The sequence below is a fragment of the Homarus americanus genome, unplaced genomic scaffold (genome assembly GCF_018991925.1).
Source record: "Homarus americanus isolate GMGI-L3 unplaced genomic scaffold, GMGI_Hamer_2.0 scaffold16022, whole genome shotgun sequence".
Taxonomy (NCBI): domain Eukaryota; kingdom Metazoa; phylum Arthropoda; class Malacostraca; order Decapoda; family Nephropidae; genus Homarus; species Homarus americanus.
Window position 1 is genome coordinate 441,685 of NW_024752245.1, and position 23,414 is coordinate 465,098.

General features: G+C 44.3%; 1 protein-coding gene across 5 annotated transcripts; it reads left to right on the forward strand.

Annotated features, from left to right (window-relative positions):
- Positions 1 to 1,730: 1,730 nt before the first annotated feature.
- LOC121855005 (solute carrier family 46 member 3-like) lies at positions 1,731 to 23,066 on the forward strand. Of its 5 annotated transcripts, none has more exons than XM_042349833.1 (5): positions 1,731 to 1,883; positions 19,614 to 19,760; positions 20,135 to 20,305; positions 20,727 to 21,803; positions 22,147 to 23,066. In XM_042349833.1, the coding sequence occupies exons 2-5, from the start codon at positions 19,659 to 19,661 to the stop codon at positions 22,360 to 22,362; spliced, it is 1,566 nt and encodes a 521-aa protein (XP_042205767.1). In that variant the 5' UTR covers positions 1,731 to 1,883; positions 19,614 to 19,658; the 3' UTR covers positions 22,363 to 23,066. The 5 variants fall into 5 exon arrangements, with proteins under 5 accessions (XP_042205767.1, XP_042205766.1, XP_042205768.1 ...); XM_042349832.1 differs by lacking the exon at positions 1,731 to 1,883 and adding an exon at positions 5,378 to 5,560; XM_042349834.1 differs by lacking the exon at positions 1,731 to 1,883 and adding an exon at positions 16,383 to 16,415.
- The last annotated feature ends 348 nt before the right edge of the window (positions 23,067 to 23,414 follow it).

The following is a 23,414-nucleotide window of genomic DNA, read 5'->3' on the forward strand; positions in this document are numbered from 1 at the left end:
CCTTGAGTATAATGACTTAACCCCTTGAGTATGATGACTTAACCCCTTAATTATAATGACTTACCCCCTTAGTATGATGATTTCACCCCTTGAGTATGACTTAACCCCTTGAGTATCACGACAACCCCTTGAGTATGATAACTTAAAACACCTCGAGTATAATGAATTACCCCCACGCGTCATCATACTCAAAGAGTTGGTCAAATGATAAAGGCATAATATGTGACCTTAATAACACAAACACTTCACTAGTTCTAATTTAACATTGTTGCTTCTTGATGTGTATATGTTATTACAGAATGTCATCAACTGTGTCGGATGTCCCATGAATTGTCTGGAAGTTTGAGTTAAGTTATATGTTTCTCGTAATATTAAAGTCTTAATTGTACTTAAATTAACTACAACGAAAATTAACATCAAATAAGACTGAGATTCGTGGCTTAACTATATAATTTAATACCAGTTAGAAGATAAAATGATATCTGAAATTCTACTTTAATTAGATGCGGTTCACGTTCATTTAGTACCAGTTAGGAGATAAATTAATATAAGCTAACTTTGTTCAATATATTCGGTACGTTAATTTAGTGATTTTAAACGTAAGTCAACGAATTATTTAGTAGTATTGGTGAAGTACTGCACCTCTCTCTCTCTCTCTCTCTCTCTCTCTCTCTCTCTCTCTCTCTCTCTCTCACACACACACCTATAACTCTGCTGTGTGTGTGTGTGTTGTTGTTTTATTAAGCCCAGTTCTGTTTTCGATACCACAGCTTGGACTGATTACCATTGGTCTAGGTAATCAGTAAAGCAATTTGACCAATGATAACCGACAACACCATCTGATGTTTATTTCCATTGGAGTCCTTTGAGTTGCACCATGGGACGAGAGGAGCTAGTTTATTGAGTACCCCCTTATATGTTGTGTAAAGAGAAGCGCTAAAACAATGACCACAAGACCCAACAGGGAAGCTTGTAGTGTTTTGCTTGTGAATCTAGAGCAGCGCGGGGGAGAGGGAGAGGGGTATGGGAGAGGGAAAGGGGGATGAGGGAGGAGAGGAAGAGGGAGAGAGGGTAGGAGAGAGGGAGGGGAGGAGGGAGGAGGAGGAACAATGCTGCACTAGAATGAAAAGCAAGAGGGCAAGAGGGGTGGGTGTGTGTGTGTGTGTGTGTGTGTGTGTGGGTGTGTGTGTGTGTGTGTGTGTGTGTGTGTGTGTGTGTGTCCTAACAACTCACCACACTTCAAACACGATAGCCAAATCTTATCAATTGATTCTGTATACACACCAATTATTAGTCTAGCTTCAGTACCGCCGCATATCTTAGCATAATTCGTGTGTCTCATAAAGTCCTTTGATGTCTTAACTCTTTAACGTTATACTGTATAATCGTCGTTAAACAGATGATCAACGAAGGACCTTGAAAATTTACACTCGTTAGACATGACAACACGATCAGGAGAAGTGGATAATAATTATGTCAGCTCACAGTCATGAAGCAGGACGAGACTGTGCATACCACTAGCAAGTGATTGTTATGTTCCTCCCTCCCTCTCTCCCACCTCCCTCCTCTTTACCTGGCTACCCTCCCTCTCTCCCACCTCCCTCCTTCCTCACCTGGCAACACTTTTACCTCCTCCTCCTCACCACCTATCCTCCCCTTACCCCCCCTCATCTAACCACCTCTCCCCCCTCATCTCCTCATCCAGGCGCCCCTCCCCACCCTCACTCCTGCCAGTACAGTATTAACACGCTGTGTACAGAAGTTGTGTGAGGTTGACTGCTGGAGTGGTGACGCGCCTCTCAACACAGTTCCCGGAGGTGTTTACTCCATCAGTAGCTTGTTGCCCTCTGTGGGACGTGTGACTTCGTGGCCTCACCTCTCAGGTAGGTACACTCGTCGTCCCACCATCCATCTGATAAGGGCACCACCTCCTTGTGTACTGTTTATCAAGTGTAATGCTACTTTTAATCGTCACTACCACTACCATATATACCACCACTACACCCCACCATCACCACTAACCTCTCAACTACCACCACGACCACTACCCCCCCAACTACTGCCACTTTTATTATCATCATTGTTATTATTATTAGTTTTAAGACTCGTTCCAACAGTTAAATCACAAATGTGTAAAGGGACACACACACACACACACACACACACTACAATATGCATCTCGTAGTAGCGTCACAAACCCAGAGTACAGTACATGTAGAAGCACCGATTATATTAAGGGTTGGTTTAAAGCTTAGTGACCACAGCTTCAACTATCAACCTCAAAGAGAGGAATTTACTGAAAGAATGAGAAGCGAAAGATAAACAAAGATGTGTACAAGTTGGAAGTAAGTAGACAGGAAAGACCAAGAAGGAGATAGGAATATAGAGAGAGAGACGCGGCCAGAAGTGAGAGGGTGGGGTGGGTCTCTCTCTCTCTCTCTCTCTCTCTCTCTCTCTCTGTAAGGTATTGATGCTACAGTAAATATAAGACTGAAATCAATCTTCATTCTACATAATACGACTAAGAACTCTTATCACGGTAACGCTATTAATATTCCTGTTAATTAAGGTTCATAGTGATGGTTTGGTGGTCTGTTTAGCAATTTTTCGAGTTTCAGATGCTTTGTTTGTGTGTGTGTGTGTGTGTGTGTGTGTGTGTGTGTGTGTGTTAAAGAAAACCTGGCAGTAGTGGAGGGAGAACTATAGTAATTTGTATCGTGTTTTATTTAAAAATTTTCGCCACTTACCAGCATACTAGCGGTTCGGGTGGGGTACAGTGAGTGTTAGTAAAGGAGGAAACTGGAAGACCGGGAAACCTGTGGTATTTGGTAGTGAGGGTAACACTGGATAACACCCTTCTCACGTGTGTCCTGGGCGAGGCTCGAACCCTTGACATATTGGTGAGAGATACGCGTGTTACCACTGTAGATCTGATATGGACCAGGTCTTAAAAGGTCCCACCCTAACCTAACAAAATGTAACCAAACCTAACCTAATCTAACCAAGCCTAATCTAACCCAACCAAACCTAACCCAACCAAACTAAACCAAACCTAACCCAACCAAACTAAACCAAACCTAACCCAACCAAACTAAACCAAACCTAACCCAACCAAACTAAACCAAACCTAACCCAACCAAACTAAACCAAACCAAACCCAACCAAACTAAACCAAACCTAACCCAACCAAACTAAACCAAACCTAACCCAACCAAACTAAACCAAACCTAACCCAACCAAACTACCAAACAATTTTAACACAAGAGATACAATGGCAGAAAAAAAAAACATTACACGTATACTGTACAATATAGTTCTGTAATAAATTTAAAGATTACCAAAAACAATAAATAAATAAATAAACTATTTTCAGCGGCAAAACATTTTCAAGGGGGTAAATATCACACACACACTTGAGATTAACTTTTAAACACTAATAAAATACTCCTCCTCAAGACAACCGAATTAAATCAAAAGTAAACGATCAATAAATCTTCCTCACCGATATCCGTAAAATAAAACCGAATAATTAGAGGAATGAGTGAGATGCCGTCTACTAATACTGTGTTTTCTTTACGCCTCGGCTGCCGCTGATAAAAAGAGACTGATTGATCGCGGGATAAAAATATGAGACTATCTCACTATCCCTAGCGATTCCTGCCTCATGTAACAGTCTCTTTCATCAGTGCAGACAAGGCCCGACCGTCTATGTACGATAGTTTAGGGAGGAAAATACGACACCCGATAGTCTTTGTACGATAGTTTAGGGAGGAAAATACGACACCATATACATGACCTACGATCTTTTTTTTCCTCACTATCTCGAAGGTCAACACCACAATATTCACACAACTCTTTCCACATTCTATATTTTCACTGCAAAACCCTATAACACGGTGTGGGAGTGGTGTAAGTGTGGTGTGGGAGTGGTGTAAGTGTGGTGTGGGAGTGGTGTGGGAGTGGTGTAAGTGTGGTGTGGGAGTGGTGTAAGTGTGGTGTGGGAGTGGTGTAAGTGTGGTGTGGGAGTGGTGTAAGTGTGGTGTAAGTGTGGTGTGGGAGTGGTGTAAGTGTGGTCCAAGTGTGGTGTAAGTGTGGTGTGGGAGTGGTGTAAGTGTGGTCCAAGTGTGGTGTGGGAGTGGTGTAAGTGTGGTCCAAGTGAGGTGCAAGTTGAAAATGTTCACTCAATTATTCAGTAAGGGGCGGTGGATTGAGTTAAGAGTCTAACTTGAACGGAATTCGTGCATTTTGAATCTTCAGTGGTGGTGGTAGTGTGGTGGTGGTGGTGGTGGTGGTAGTGTGGTGTGATAGTGGTGTGGCAATGTGGCAGTGGTGGCAATGTGGCAGTGGTGTGGCAATGTGTAGTGGTGTGGCAGTGGTGTGACAATGTGGTAGTGGTGTGAATGTGGTAGTGGTGTGGTGTGGCAGTGGTGTGGCGCGGTGTGACAATGTGGTAGTGATGTGGCAATGTGGTAGTGATGTGGCAATGTGGTAGTGGTGTGGTAGTGATGTGGCAAAGTGGTAGTGGTGTGGCAATGTGTGGTGAGTGGTGCAATGTGGTAGTGATGTGACAATGTGGTAGTGGTGCAATTGTAATATAAGCAACTCGAAAGCTGGACCAGGACGATAACCTAACCTAACCTAACCCAACTCATTTCATAGATATTTAGGTGGACATTATAGTAAAAATCCAACATATTTTGAACAGTGTATGAACATTGTGGAGAGAAATCGAATGAGTTCCGAAGACGCATGACAAGGCAGAAGAGTGGCGGGCGTGTTCACTATAACCCCCACGTGTTCACTGTCTTTAGTATGGCTCTCGCTGAAGGCCGCAGGCCAAGGTTAACATTAAAAAATGTTGTTAATGGTTGCATGGGAGACTTACGTAGATGATGTCCCAGTATATTTTTCTTTTGTAAAAATCATATAATAATTAATAAACAAATAATAATAAAAATAATAAAAATATGTATAATAATAATAATAATAATAATAATAATAATAATAATAATAATAATAATAATAATAATAATAATAATAATAATAATAATAAACGTTAAACTTAAGGGAAATTAGAAGAGTTCCCATATACACATATACTGTACATATATACTTACATACATGAATATAGATAGATAGATAGATAGACGTATCTGGAACCGTGCCTTTACCTGTAATTCTTCTTGGGTGTTCCTACACGATCGATCGACCACTTAACGACAACTTGAAAACGTTTAAAGTGACTTATTTTACAAGATTACACCATGTGCCATGAAGACCGAACACACACACACACAGGTCTGGTTCGCGGAGGCCATGCACACGTTTGGTACGCGTAAGGCTCGGTCTTTTCTTATATAAGCAACGGACGGTCAATAGCACCTTCAGTACAGTGCTCGTCGGCTCCTAGCTTCTAACGCTGATAACGCTGCACCAGAGGAAGCAAGAACTCATTCACCCTCCCAGTCCTAGTTTACCTGTTAATTAGCTTAGTACAGGCGTGTGAAAGGTCACAATGGGTCAACACACCTTTGAAGTACAGGATACATCCATGGCTAATGTGAGTATTGTATTAGATTCAGTTCTCTTAGTTTATGTAGCCCTTGTCACCACACCTTGATTGACACTACCTACACCCCAACCACGACCTACACCTACCACGACCTACACCCCTACCACGACCTACACCCCTACCACGACCTACACCCCCACGACCTACACCGCCATAAACCTACACCCCCACGACCTACACCCCCACCACGATCTAACAACCCCACGACCTACACCGCCATAAACCCACACCACCACGACCTACACCACCACGACCTACACCACCATGACCTACACCACCATTGACCTACACCACCATTGACCTACACCATTGACCTACACCACCACGACTACACCACCATGACCTACACCACCAACACCTACACCACCATGACCTACACCATTGACCCCACACCACCATTGACCCACACCACCATTGACCTACACCACCATGACCTACACCACCATTGACCCACACCACCATGAGACTCACACCACCATTGACCTACACCACCACAGACCCTACACCACCATTGACCCACACCACCATTGACCCACACCACCATTGACCTACACCACCATTGACCCACACCACCATTGACCTACACCACCATTGACCCACACCACCATTGACCTACACCACCATTGACCCACACCACCATTGACCCACACCACCATGACCCACACCACCATTGACCTACACCACCATTGACCTACACCACATGACCTACACCACCACTGACCCACACCACCATTGACCACACACCACCATGACCTACACCACCAAGACCTACACCACCACGACCTACACCACCACGACCCACACCACCAGGACTTATACTACCACGACCTACACTACCACGACCTACACCACCACGACCTACACCACCATGACCTATACTACCACGACCTACACCACCATTGACCTACACCACCATTGACCTACACCACCACTGACCTACACCACCATTGACCCACACCACCATGACCTACACCACCAAGACCTACACCACCACGACCACACAACCACGACCTACACCACCAGGACTTATACTACCACGACCTACACTACCACGACCTACACCACCACGACCTATACTACCACGACCTACACCACCATGACCTACACCACTAGGACTTATACTACCATGACCACACCACCACGACCCACACCACTAGGACTACTACCATGACCTACACCAATGACCTACACCACTAGGATTATACTACCACGACCTACACCACCACGACCTACACCACTAGCACTTCACCACCATGACCCACACCACCACGACCTATACCAAACGACCTACACCACCATGAACCACCAGGACTTATACTACCACGACCTACACCACCACGAGACCACACCACCACGACCTACACCACCATGACCTACACCACCATGACCCACACCACTAGGACTTATACTACCATGACCTACACTAACCACGACCCACACCACCATGAACTACAACCACCATGACCCACACCATCATGAACTACACCACCATGACCTACACCACCATTGACCTACACCACCACGAGACCACACCACTAGGACTTATCCCACCATGACCTACACCACCACGACCTATACTACCATGACCTACACCACCACGACCCACACCACCACATGACCTACACCACCATGACCTACACCACTAGGACTTATACTACCATGACCTACACCACCACGACTCCACACCACTAGGACTTACACCACCACGACCTACACCACCACGACCCACACCACTAGACTTATGCTACCATGACCCACACCACCACGACCTACAACAGGACTTACACCACCATGACCTACACCACCATGACCTACACCACTAGGACTTATACTACCATGACCTACACCACCCATGACCTACACCACAAGGACTTACACCATGACCCACACCACCACGACCTACACCACTAGGATTATACTACCATGACCTACACCACCATGACCCACACCACCATGACTCACACCACCAGGACTTACACCACCATGACCTACACCACCATGACCTACACCACCAGACCCACACCACAAGGACTTACACCACCATGACTTACACCACCACGACCTACACCACCACGACCTACACCACCACGACCTACACCACTAGACTTACACCACCATTGACTACACCACCACGACTACACCACCATGACCCACACCACCAACACCTACACCACCATGACCCACACCACCATGACCTACACCACCATTGACCCACACCACCATTGACCTACACCACCATTGACCTACACCACCATTGACCTACACCACCATTGACCCACACCACCATTGACCCACACCACCATTGACCTACACCACCATTGACCCACACCACCATTGACCACACCACCATTGACCTACACCACCATGACCTACACCACCATTGACCTACACCACCATTGACCCACACCACCATTGACCTACACCACCACTGACCTACACCACCATTGACCCACCATGACCCACACCACCAAGACCTACACCACCACGACCCACACCACACCTACACCACCAGGACTTATACTACCACGACCTACACTACCACGACCCACACCACCACGACTATACTACCAGACCACACCACCATGACCACACCATAGGACTTATACCACCATGACCACACCACACCAACCAGGACTTATACCACCATGACCTACACCACCATGACCTACACCACTAGGACTTACACCACCATGACCTACACCACCACGACCTACACCACCATGACCTACACCACAGGACTTACACCACCATGACTACCACGACCTACACCACCACGACCTACACCACCACGACCTACACCACGACTAACCATTGACCTACACCACCACGACTACACCACCACACCCACCTACACCACCACCACCTACACCACCATGACCTACACCCATTGACCTACACCACCATTGACTACCACCATGACCTACACCACCATGACCTACCACCATTGACCTACCACCATGACCTACACCATGACCTACACCACCATGACCTACACCACCATGACCTACACCACCATGACCTCACCACCATGACCTACACCACCATTGACCTACACCACCATGACCTACACCACCATGACCTACACCACGCACACCACCATGACCCACACCACCATGACCTACACCACCAAGACCACCACCACACACCACCACTACACCACCAGACTTATACTACCACGACCTACACTACCACGACCTACACCACCACGACCTATACTACCACGACCTACACCACCATGACCTACACCACTAGGACTTATACTACCATGACCTACCACCACGACCTACACCACTAGGTATACTACCATACCACCACCACAGCCTACACCACTAGGACTTATACTACCACGACACCACCACACGACCTACACCACCAGCACTTACACCACCATGACCTACACACCACCGACCTATACTACAACGACCTACACCACCATGAACTACACCACCAGGACTTTATACTACCGACCTACACCACCACGACACACCACCACGACCTACACCACCATGACCTAACACCACCATGACCTACACTAGGACTTACTACATGACACCCACACTAACCACGACCTACACCACCATGAACTACACCACCACGACCTACACCATCATGAACTACACCACCATGACCTACACCACCATTGACCTACACCACCACGACCTACACCACTAGGACTTATCCTACCATGACCTACACCACCACGACCTATACTACCATGACCACACCACCACGACCTACACCACCATGACCTACACCACCACTGACCTACACCACTAGGACTTATACCATGACCTACACCACGACCTCACACCACTAGGACTTCACACCACCCATGACCTACACCACCATGACCTACACCACTAGGACTTATGCTACCAGCCTACACCACCACGACCTACACCACTGGGACTTACACCACCATGACCTACACCACCATGACCTACACCACTAGGACTTACTACCACGACCTACCACCATGACCTACACCACAAGGACTTACACCACCATGACCTACACCACCACGACCTACACCACTGGGACTTATACTACCGACCTACACCACCATGACCTACACCACCACGACCTCACACCACTGGGACTTACACCACCATGACCTACACCACCATGACCTACACCACCATGACCTACACCACAGGGACTTACACCACCATGACTTACACCACCACGACCACCACCACCGACCTACACCTCTGGACACACCACCATGACCTACACCACCGACCTACACCACTAGGACTTACACCACCATGACCTACACCACCTACACCACTGGGACTTACACCACTGACTTACCACCCGACCACCACCCACACCACCCACACAGACTTACACCACCCGACTTACACCACCACTGACTTACACCACCATGACCACCACGACCCCTACACCACCACGACCTACACCACTGGGACTTACACCACCCACTACACCCGACCTACACCTGGGACTTCACCACCATGACCTACACCACCGACCTACACCACTAGGACTTACACCACCGACCTACACCACCACGACCTACACCACTGGGACTTACACCACCACGACCTACACCACGACCTACACCCACCAGGACTTACACCACCATGACTTACACCACCGACCCTACACCACCACTGGACTTACACCACCATGACCTACACCCATGACCTACACCACTAGGGACTTACACCACCATGACTTCACCACCACGACCTACACTGGGACTTACACCACCACGACCTACACCATGACCTACACCACTGGGACTTACACCACCATGACACACCACTGCATTACCACTAGGACTTACACCACCATGACCCACACCACCGACCTACACCACTGGGACTTACACCACCATGACCTACACCACTAGGACTTACCACCACGACCTACCACTAGGACTTACACCAGACCTGCCACCACGACCTACACACCACGACCTACCCACCAGGACTTATACCACCACGACCTACACCACTGGGACTTACACCACCATGACCTACACCACCGACCTACACCACTAGGACTTACACCACCATGACCCCCACCACCGCAGCCTACACCACTAGGACTTACACCACCATGACCTACACCACTGGTTCCACCACCGACCTACACCACTGGGACTTACCACCATGACCTACACCACCACGACCTACACCACTAGGACTTACACCACCATGACCTACACCACCATGACCTACACAACAGGACACACCACATGACCTACACCACCACGACCTACACCACTAGGACTTACACCATGACCTACACCACCCGACCACCACCACTGAGACTTACACCACCATGACCCAGCCTACACCACTAGGACTTACACCACCATGACCTACACCACCACGACCTACACCACTAGGACTTACACCACCATGACCTACACCACCATGACCTACACACCACTAGGACTTACACCACCATGACCTACACCACCACGACCTACACCACTAGGACTTACACCACCATGACCTACACCACCATGACCCACACCACTAGGACTTACACCACCATGACTTACACCACCATGACCTACACCACTAGGACTTACACCACCATGACCTACACCACCACGACCTACACCACTAGACTTACACCACCATGAACCTACACCACCATGACCTACACCACTAGGACTTACACCACCATGACTCACACCACCACGACCTACACCACAGGACTTCTAACCACCATGACCTACACCACCATGACCTACACCACTAGGACTTACAACCACCACACCTACACCAATGACCTACATCACTAGGACTTACACCACCATGACCTACACCACTAGACTTACACCACCACGACCTACACCACTAGGACTTACACCATCATGACCTACACCACCATGACCTACACCACTAGGACTTACACCACCATGACCTACACCACCACGACCTACACCACTAGGACTTACACCACCATGACCTACACCACCATGACCTACACCACTAGGACTTACACCACCATGACCTACACCACCATGACCTACACCACTAGGACTTACACCACCATGACCTACACCACTAGGACTTACACCACCACGACCTACACCACTAGGACTTCACACCACCATGACCTACACCACCGACCTACACCACTAGGACTTACACCACCAGAATTCCACCACCATGACCTACACCACTAGGACTTATACCACCATGACCCACACCACCACGACCTACACCACTAGGACTTATACTCACCATGACTTACACCACCATGACTTACACCACCATGACCTACACCACCACGACCTACACCACTAGGACTTATACTACCATGACTTACACCACCATGACCTACACCACCACGACCCACACCACCATGACTCACACCACCACGACCTACACCACTAGGACTTACACCACCATGACTTACACCACCATGACCTACACCACTAGGACTTACACCACCATGACTTACACACCACCACGACCTACACCACTAGGACTTACACCACCATGACTCTACACCACCACGACCTACACCACTAGGACTTACACCACCATGACTTACACCACCATGACCTACACCACTAGGACTTACACCACCATGACCCACACCACCACGACCTACACCACTAGGACTTACACCACCATGACTTACACCACCACGACCTACACCACTAGGACTTACACCACCATGACTTACACCACCACGACCTACACCACTAGGACTTACACCACCACGACCTACACCACCACGACCCACACCACTAGGACTTACACCACCATGACCTACACCACCACGACCCACACCACTAGACTTACACCACCACGACCTACACCACCACGACCTACACCACTAGGACTTACACCACCATGACCTACACCACCATGACCTACACCACCACGACCTACACCACTAGGACTTACACCACCATGACCTACACCACCACGACCTACACCACTAGGACTTACACCACCACGACCTACACCACCACGACCCACACCACTAGGACTTACACCACCATGACCTACACCACCACGACCCACACCACTAGGACACACCACCATGACCTACACCACCACGACCCACGCCACCACCACCACCACAAACCCACACCACACCACCCACACCACACCACCACAACCCACACCACACCACCACAACCCACACCACACCACCACCACCCACACCACACCACAAACCCACACCACACCACCACAAACCCACACCACCCACCACCACCCACACCACCACCACCACCCACACCACACCACCACCACCCACACCACACCACCAACACCACACCACCACCACCACCCACACCACACCACCACAACCCACACCACACCACCACAACCCACACCACACCACCACCACCCACACCACCACCACCACCCACACCACACCACCACCACCCACACCACACCACCACCACCCACTCCACACCACCACAACCCACACCACACCACCACAACCCACACCACACCACAACCTACACCACACCACCACCACCTGCACCACACCACCACCACCCCACACCACAACCACACCACCACCATCACCTACACTACACCACCACCATCACCTACACTACACCACCACCGTCACCTACACTACACCACCACCACCTACACCACACCACCACAAAACCTACACCACCACCTACACCACACCACCACCACCTACACCACACTTACCCAACACAAACATTTCAGTTCCCAGAATTATCTCCCAGACGCCTGTGACTGAAGTAGGACGAATGTGGACTTCAGTTTCACCACGACTCTGAAAACAGATAACGTAACCTGCTTGCAAGAAGGTGCCGAGGGTCAATATCAGGTTCATTCCAATCTGTTTAAAACGTGTCCCGAACAGAACCATTTTTTGACCTTTTACATCACGGATAATAACGGGTCAAACCTATATGTTCCTGTACTAAACCTACACCTATTTAAACCTATCTTATAGCACCTTAACCCAATCAATCTTAACCTAACCTAATGCATCTTAAACTAACCTATTGTAACTTAACCGATTTTAACTTAATCTCAACCCAATTTAACTAACTTATCTTTCCCAAATCTAACCGATCCTGTCTAAACCTAATCCAATCATAGCTAATCTAAACTAACGACGAAATTTAACCTAAACAGTGCTAGTTTAACCTGATTTAATCTAATCTAACATTATAACCTAACCTTTCCTAATCTAACCAAGACTAATCTAACCTAACCGAACCCAAACTAACATAACCATCCGATATTAGATTTGATTATATCTCGGGTTATGTAGCTTCAACCTAATTATAGACTGGATGTAGGCTGGCCAGACGTCCTGCTTTTGAACACTCTGTCCTCCGTCCTGCGCCACCTCAAGCAGGACGTTAATTTGTCCTTCTCTTTTGGGCCTGTCTAAAAAGAATTATTTAAATTACCTTACGTATACTAAAACAGTGGGAACTGAAGGCCACATTGGTAAGCAGGCTACTTCCTTTAGTTTGTGAAGTAAGTTAATTTGGTTAGTATGTTGTTCCAGCAGGAGTAAATTTAATATTTATTTCTTTCAGTTCTTTATTTATACTGTGTGAATGCATGTATCATGTATGTAACATATACAGTGCGTTTAAACAAAATTAAATTTTAGAAAAACCACAAAATAGCCTTCATTACATTATAGTGATATTTGACAAATCAACACTTCTAAGAATATTTTGTATGTTTTTTCTTTTTATATTTCAACTCATCATTAAACACGTTTAATTTAGGTTAAAATTAAGTCGTAAAAATTTAAAAAATGTCCTCCTTTTTGGAAATGGCCACCCTATCTGGATGGGAGTGCTAAGGAAATCAGGGGGGACACGTTTCAGCTAGCGTGTCAGTTTAGCCAAGTTATTCCTAGCGAGAATTACGTTTTCTCTGAATCGTCACCTACATTTAGGCCGTAGACTCACCCAAATTCACATTGTCGTATGTTCCCATCGCTGTAACTCGGTATATATTTGGTAAATGTTTACGAAACTGTTATCATTAGAAGTTGTTTGTTGAGTTTTTTTATTTTTGCTTTACTTATTGTTGTGATGATTTTAAGTATATTAAAAGAAACAACTTTCTATTATAATTTTTTGTATCCTCTTTGTCACTGATCGGCCGAGTTGTTAGTTACTTGGCAGGGTAGTCGGTTGTGGCTCTGTTACGCACTGTTGGCAAGTACTGAACCTGCGTTAATGTTAATAAATTTATTGGTCAATTAACCAGTCATCAGCTTGTCTGGTTTTATGTTATGTCCCTCCAAACTGGTGTTGGTTAAGGTCCACACTTTGTATTTTATTTTAGTGATTAAGTTCGGGTGAACCAATTGTGTACGTCCCTATGTCTTATGATTGTACATAGTAGCAACCAGGATACATAGCGCAGTCACCCTCGCAAAAGTTTTTTCGCCTCTTCAAATGAACCGAGAGATTCAGACTCGTGATTCCGAAGCATTTATGGATAGAATAAATGCATCTACTGCTTCGGGTTCACGAGTCTGAATCTTTGGGTTTCGTGGAACAGCAGAGGCGACTGTTACCAACAGGATTTTTGTGGATGACTGTGCATATGAACTAGTTAAGGTTGCACGAAACCACCCAAGCTAATTAAACACTCCTTGGGCATTGTTGTTGTATTGTAGTGGATTTCTCCCCTACAAACGCTGTTTGTCGCTTGGTAGCCGATCCCGCGAATTCCCCAGAGTATGCCTCGTGGTCTAGGTCAACCAGCGCCGCCTTACATGACGGAGGTCAACTACTAAGCCACGCCTACCTCCGCTATTTAAGACCTGACCTCGTGGTGACCACTTTCTTTCTACCTACACCAACCAGCTACCAACAACACCTCCTCCTCCGCCTGCCTGGCGGTCCTCGCTCCCGCCGGCGAGCAAGGCGACCCACAAGCTGGTCCTCCTCTGAGCATCCTCACCAACCAGCTCTCTCTACATCACGCTTGTAACCATGCTGCCTTCCCAGCACCAAGCTGCATTGTACATCCAATACAACATGTATACAGAGAGCACATTGTGAGTTTCCTTTCTCCATCCCATCCTGAGTGTGAACCAAACAATCTCATACCCCACAGTATAACCAGGGGAAAAACAATAATTTCGTTTATTTTTTTTCTTTGATAGTTGTAACAGCTGACTTTGTGAACATACTTAAAAGACCTAATCTATCGATACTCATATAATACATGAAATCAACAATATTTTTTTTCGTTATATACAGTAGACACATAACCAAGGGGGGGGGGGGTGAGGGGGTCTTGATCGGACCCCCATAAATAAAATACTCTCCCTATCAATACTAATTAACTCATTATCTCAATAAAAATCGTAAACTGGAAAAATATAATCAGAGTTTGTTCAATTAATAGACAACTTATCACTCACTCATACCATTATACTGTTCATTGTAGCTGTCCCGTGGTGTCCTGGTGTAATAGTGCCAGTGAGTGACTTACTGGGGGGTCCGACCAATTACCCAAATGTGGCTGGAATGAAGTCAAATAATGGTCCTAGATGAATAAATCGGACTGCCAATCACTTCTCGACTAGTATTTGGTGTCACAAAGTCACAAAAAATTGGTAAACTTAATTTAATCTGAGTTAATAGATCGAGTGCATGTACCTAACCTAACCTAACCTAACACAACACAACTCAGATTAAATTAAGTTTACCAAATTTTTTTTTACTTTATGACACCAAATAATAATCGAGAAGTGATTCACAGCCCGAATTACGCTTGTACGACCATCATTTGACTTCATTGCGGCTACATTTGGGTAATTCCTCGCTCCCTCGGTACATGCACGCGATCTATTAACTAAGATTAAAGTAAGTTTTCCAATTTTTTGTGACTTTGTGACACCAAATACTAGTCGAGAAGTGATTGGCAGTCCGATTTATTCATCTAGGACCATTATTTGACTTCATTCCGGCTATATTTGGCTACATTTGGGTAATTAGTCGGACCGCTTACTACTGGGACCATAAATCATCTTCCCGCACTTTGGCACGACCATGTGTGTGTTTGCTGGCTGTGATAACCTTACAATAATTTATTCATGTTATGTAGTGTGAGAGAGAACGGTCTGTCAGGCCTGGCCATTCTCCATGTTCAATATGATTGCCATAATCTAGATCAGATAGTTGATTTACTATCTTTACTAAATATCTCTGGGACAAGTTATCAGCGACTACATAATTTGCTTTACAGGACACATGGTGATATAAGATATTTTTGACAAGGAATTACAACAATCTTTTCTAAGTCTACTTTACATATTTCTAGCCTTTGAGGAATTAGTTTTGTTTGGCCATCAACCCACATGACTCTGACATATATATACTGTTAATGAATATGATCTATTCCTTTGTGTATGAACCTCTGTCCTGCGTGGCAGTGAGAAGTGATACCACCCTCAGTGTCAAGACCTGACTGAATTACTCAGAATAGACAAACTGTACTCCAAGCTTTGTAACTAAATTTGTTAAACTAAAAAAAAAATCATAAAATTCGAGCCACACCCCCAGAAAAAGTTGACTACCGACGGGCCTACACGCACGCACACTTACTCACATACGCCTCACGCGACCAGAACACGTCAACCTGTTGGCTTATTGCTTGCTATCACTCTCCTCCCCAGCTGTTGTGTGAGTTGCTGGCAAGATTCTCTTTCTCTCAGTGGCACTAAAATCCTCCCTCTTATTCCCGTTATATTCGCCTCACCCACCTGTGCTAGATTGACTGTATATCGTAGGCACTGTGTTTCGTTCTAATACTTCAGTGTATAGCGTGTTTATGGCCAGAAAGAAGCAAATTCGCCTTTAAAAATGATTAGACTGTTCCCATATTGTCACCATACTGTCATTTACATCTGGCCCGTTAGGTTTTTAATCACTTGAATCTTTATGATATTTCATGTTGTCTTAAATTTCATATAATTTGAAGGTGTTTGTTAGTTAGACAAAGAAGTTATTAAGAATAATTTTAAAAAGTAGCCTACGGTGGGAGGAGGGCTAGGACACTGATACCCGTGAAAGTTCAGTTTGCATTTCCTGCTTGCCAGGCGTTGCTCTTCTGTGTGTTCTGATTTCGAAAATAATGGAGCTCCGTTCGTTGTTATCAACCAAGAATTATATATATATTTGAAATAAAGTGTTTATGATTAATTGCACACCGAATAATAGGTTAACAGAGCGAGGATCATCCGTCAGTGGACACGTCAACGAAAAATGTTGTTTGCTGAAAGTAAAGAGTGAAGGTGGCGCGGGAAATTTAAATTGTTGTATTTGTTTAATTATCGACGCCAGGAACGTTACACATCACGGGCTCAGAGCTGTCACCATACTCTTACTATGTTTGTAAAGAAAATTTTAATAATATGTCTCTGGAACTAAAATTCAGTGTCATGTTATCTATCGATTTTTATCACACACGCACACACAGACTCGGTAGCATTCATAAGTAACAAGGCGTCACTAACCTTCACAAATACTAATATAGTGTTATGAAGAACAAGATGAGACGCAAAACAATGGATAGTTACAATGAGGTAAAACTTGAACTTTGTTTTATTTCTTTTATGTTTATTTGACAAAATTTCCTGGACAATGTTGACATTATGTGGCTTTACATATAGGAAAAGGGATTGTGATGTAAATATTTAAATTATCAGATTTTTTCTTTATATTGTGTTTTTATGTAGTTATCCTGACAAAATCTTACGTATATAGTATGTAGGTAGTAAGCAGCTACCAAACAGGGAGGTACTACCGCCTGGGAAGATATTGGAAGCATAATGTAATGGTAGACCCTGCTGCCATATGTGACCAAGTCCCAGGTTGCTGATCTGACTTTCTGCCTCATTTACACAAAATTGCAGGGTCTCAATTGTTTCTCTTACCATTGACAACACAACATAAATGTATTATTTCTCACTTTTTTTAGTTTTTGTATTCTTTATGGTTCTTTATTATTATTATTATTATTATTATTATTATTATTATTATTAGTTATTATTATTATTATTAGTTATTATTATTATTATTAGTGTTATTATTATTTTATTTTAATTTTTATTTTTTTTATTTCAAAATTTATTTACCATGAATTACTATTATTATTTTTATATTTTCGCTCCCCAGGCCCCGATGTGGGTCAGTGACCTGTGCCCGGGTGGGCACAGGTCACTGACCTGTGGAACGGGTTGTGTTAACTGTGTAAGTGGAGGCATCATATGTAGGGAACTTAAAAAAAAGCTGAGTATTGGTGAAGTGAAGAGTAGATGAGGTATTAGAACACATAATGAGTAAGATATGGCCAAGGTAATGGTATAATTCTTGTTGGTACCATATTTAGAAAACTTTACTTTAGAGTAACGAATTCGGGCTATAGAGTAAGGAATTCGGACGAAGAACAACGTCAAATTGAGGTAATAAAAAAAGAGCATCGAATTTGATTAGAAAGGATCCAATAAAGTGTCAAATTCTTGTTCTAAAAATAAAGGTCATTGATTTGGGATAAGAGAAAATGAAAAATGATTGAATTTTGATAAAAACAACAAAATTCAAACACTGAAAACCACTGAGCACGAGATTATAGATTTAGACATTGGCTGTGTGGTGTAGGATCTTGTCATTGCTATAATTACGAGCTTCTTGTGGGTTGAATAAGTTCCCTGATTAAGAGATATGTTAACTGATAGTACAATTCCTGCAGACCAGCCAAGCTAAGACACCAACAGAGCTCAGATAAAGGTGCCATCATACAGGTTATTAAAGAGAGAACATAGTGTATAGTTTATTAATTAGCCTACGTGTGAATTATATAAATATACTATACATGTACTGTAGGTATAATTGTACAAAGAGCCCCAATATGGCAACTGCTATGCATATGTATTTTGAATATTAATTTATACCGTATTGAATTTTAATTTCCCTGTAGGTTCTTTATTAACTTTTGTCCCATAATGCTGGTGACGGGGGAAAAAATGACCTTCGGTAGTTTAATATTAATGGTACTTGCAGACCTCACCGCTATTGGGTGACAACGACGCCCAATCAAAGGAGACGATGGGTGCCCGTCAACAGGAGGAGGGGCGAGTACCCCCACAAGTAGACCCCCCATACCACTACACCTCGCCATTCAACCCCGTTACAAGGATGATCAAACAGGTATAGTAATTAAACTCGGTGGAGATAATGATTATTTTTTTTTGCCTTTAATTACAGTTTATATCCCTTCTCTGTCAGTAGGCTTTGCTTATCCCTAAATATTCTACACCAATGACAACTTCTTTGTCTTTTCGGATTTCTCTACCCCATAAATAAATACAGTACAGTGAATGTTTCAAAATCATACTTGTAAAAATCCTTTGTTCTGATTAAATCCATCCTCAGTTAAAGTGGAACGTACAGTAGGACAAAAAAAAACCATTTTATATATAAATTTTTCTCGGGGTTAGGTTACAATTTTATCAGTGATTTTGTCCTGCACTCTTTATACACATCCCTCCTTCTGCATTAACCGGAGTTTTTAATGTTCGCAGGCAGCCAAGAACGTGACCTTGGAGCCTATGTTGTTTTTGAAGATGTTAGCTGAGGGCAACTATGGTGTAGTGGCCGACACTCTCGAGATAGATCGCGTGTGTCGGGTCAACCTTAACTTCACAGAGGAGGAGTGTGCTCATATGGACAGTGGCAACTACACCCATGTTCAGGTGAGTCGAACGAACACTTCCTAGCACTCAAGACTCGGGTACAAACATATCCTAACACTCAAGACTACTCGGGTCGAACATTTCCTAGCACTCAAGACTGACTCAAGTACAAACACTTCCTAGCATTCAAGACTGACTCAAGTACAAACACTTCCTAGCACTCAAGACTGACTCGGGTACAAACACATTTCGGATTTCCGTATAGGATATGTATTTTATTATAGTTTAAAATGGGTAGAGAGGTAAGATATGCTCACTTGCATTAACCTTTTTGACGTTGCATAAGAGTTAAAATAAAATAAAAATTAAAAGGAAAACTGCATTTATAGCATTTTCTTACTTATCTACAGTAAAAGAACCAGAAACGTAATCGGTTGCCTTAAAACTCTAGCTTTCTAACCTTAAGTGTTTATGTTTCCAGGTTGCTGTACAGAGATTCCAGAACACCTTCAACTATAACCAGAGTCTGATGGACAGTTTGATTCCCCTGGCTGTTGTGTTGTTCATGGGTTCCCTCAGTGACCACCACGGGCGTAAACCTCCAATGTTAGCAGTCTTGGCTGGCTTCGTGGCTGTGTCTTGTGGCTATCTCTTGGTGTCTCTAAAACCTACCTGGCCTGTTCAAGTGTTGTATGGTGCCACTCTGGCTATAGATATCACAGGCTCGTGGGTGGTGTTCAACATGGCGGTGTACAGCTATGTGGCTGACATCACGACCCCTGAAAATCGTACTAAGAGGCTTGGAGTGTTGGACGCCTGCTGGTACCTGGGTGGTCCCATAGGCCGCTTGATTGGGGGATGGTTGTTTCGAGCTGCTGGATACCCTGTAGTGTTTCTTCTATCAGCTGTTTTGTGGATCATCTGTTTCATGTATGTGTTGCTGTGGGTATCTGAGAGTGTTGACAGAACTACCCAAAGAAGTAGCCCTCAAGAGGTTCAAGATGCTCGCTTTGGACCACTGCGACATGTGGTGGCTCTCCTGAGGACAGCGTTCAAATCCAGACCTGGTCGTGGTCGCTTTCATCTTGTGGTGTTATTGATCCTTAAACTTATGGTGTTTCTGGTACAAGGTCACCAAATGTATCTTTGGGCCAGGCGTGTCCTTAAATGGGGACCGGCAGAGTTTTCTACCTGGACCAGCTTGGATTCAGTGATACACCAGGCAGGCATGGTAACCTGGGTGTGGCTGGCATCTAGACTTGGATTACATGACACCTCAGTGGCTGTGGGAGGGTTGGTATCCCTGGGGTTATGGTCAGCAGTGTTGGCATGTATTATGGGTCCTGGGATGTGGTGGCTGGTTGTGGTGGCATCAGTGGTAGGCATGTTAGAACCCTGCATAGAACCTGCCCTGCGGACCATGCTGACCACAGTGGTGGGAGTGGCCGAGGCTGGCAAAGTTCTGGCGCTCACTGGCCTCCTGGAAGCTGCCTGGCTCTCTGTGGACCGAACTATATTCACCTTCCTCTATAACACCTTCGTAAAATCATTCCCTCAGGTAAGTTGTTTCTTCTCACTATAGAACAAGTTTTTAGATTATGTATAAACTGTACATTATAAAATATATGAATGTAGAATTTACAATAATATTTTTAGCGTTTTCAAGATTTCTTTAGAGCAATTTTATTCTTCATTTTCCATAATGATTTTAAGTGATATGCAATAAATTACTTGTATTACCTAAACTGATTTTGTATACCGGTACAGGAATTATTATTGTAATCATCCTCTTCGCCACTTGCGAATTGACATCTTCACAAATTCATAAACAGTGCAGACATTTTAGTATAAGCTATAGCAGTAGTTATGAAGTTAAAAGCATATACACTTTCTTGTCACAGATAAACTTCGTGGTGCAGAGCTGCCTGTGTGTCGTGATCATCCTCATATGTCTGTTACTGCGGCTGGATATGGGTCGTCAGCCCTCTGCCACCCACACCCCCGGCCAACCACCCGTCCAGGCCACAGTGTACAGCGTGCAGTACCCAGAGAGCTCACCAAAACAAAATATCTCCCACAGCCCACCAAGAGACACCCCCCACGCTCACTACATATAGTATTTGTGCTCAGGAATTCTAGGAGCAAGTGCAGTTGGGAACTTGGGACTTGTGCTTAGATAACTCAAGAATATAAGCAGCAAATTATTTTTAAATACAGTATTTATAATTAATTGGCCACAGTTTGTCAGTCCATACTGAGCATTTTTACTGATCTGATTGGTGGATGATTTTACCCTGTGAGAGCTCACATTGTGTCCACTATAACCAAGTTTACTTAAAATAAAGGAACTAGAAATAAGTACAGTACAGTACTCCGAAAACATGACTTTTCTGAAGTTTTTTAGATAGATAAATATAAGTAACAAAAGGTTAAGTGAATAATATGTCCTTTAGAGAAAAAATCAATAACATTCAAGATAAAGCTTGTATAGTATACAGTAAATATGTTGAGCACAAAACAATTGGCACAATTTCTAGTGTCTGGTAATTCCTGTACAGTTTACTCCACTCTTTATTGTTAGTATATCTATCTGTTAAAGTAGTACAGTATTAGTATTATTTTACCATATTTACCCACTACAGATGGCCATGCCGAGCAATATACAGTATACAGAGTATATATAAAGAGTAAATTGAATGAGAGCATATATATATTTTGTTTGTGTGTGATTTGGTGATTAAGTCTATTTTTGTATACCGCACAGTACTTATAAATACGTGGTATGTAATATAAGTGCCGTATTAAATACGACACTGAAATTTTTATTGAAATTATTATCCACAGTACTGTCTAACTGAAAATCTCTATACTTATATACAGTACATTTTAAAGTGTTGTACACTATGTTTTTATTACAACCACATTATTGCTTTAATAAGATGAAACAAAATAGAAAATGGTAAAAACTGAGTAACTTCTAGCTACATCATTATCTTGCACCACACATTCACTCACCAAACTAACACAACATTGTCCCTATCATTATTTGTAAATTTTTGTAGTTGGTTAATAATAATCAGTGTCTTTGCAATGTCTTTACATCAAATGATGTCAACAAAAGTATTAGTGTCACGACTATCTTGAACACATCGTCTGACACCAAGACCAA

Excerpts from the sequence above, each read along its gene's own strand:
- LOC121855005 (XM_042349832.1), top strand. The coding sequence starts at position 5,516 with ATGGGTCAACACACCTTTGAAGTACAGGATACATCCATGGCTAAT. Across the intron at positions 20,306-20,726 it reads GCAACTACACCCATGTTCAG|GTTGCTGTACAGAGATTCCA; the intron begins GTGAGTCGAACG and ends TTATGTTTCCAG. Across the intron at positions 21,804-22,146 it reads TCGTAAAATCATTCCCTCAG|ATAAACTTCGTGGTGCAGAG; the intron begins GTAAGTTGTTTC and ends TTCTTGTCACAG.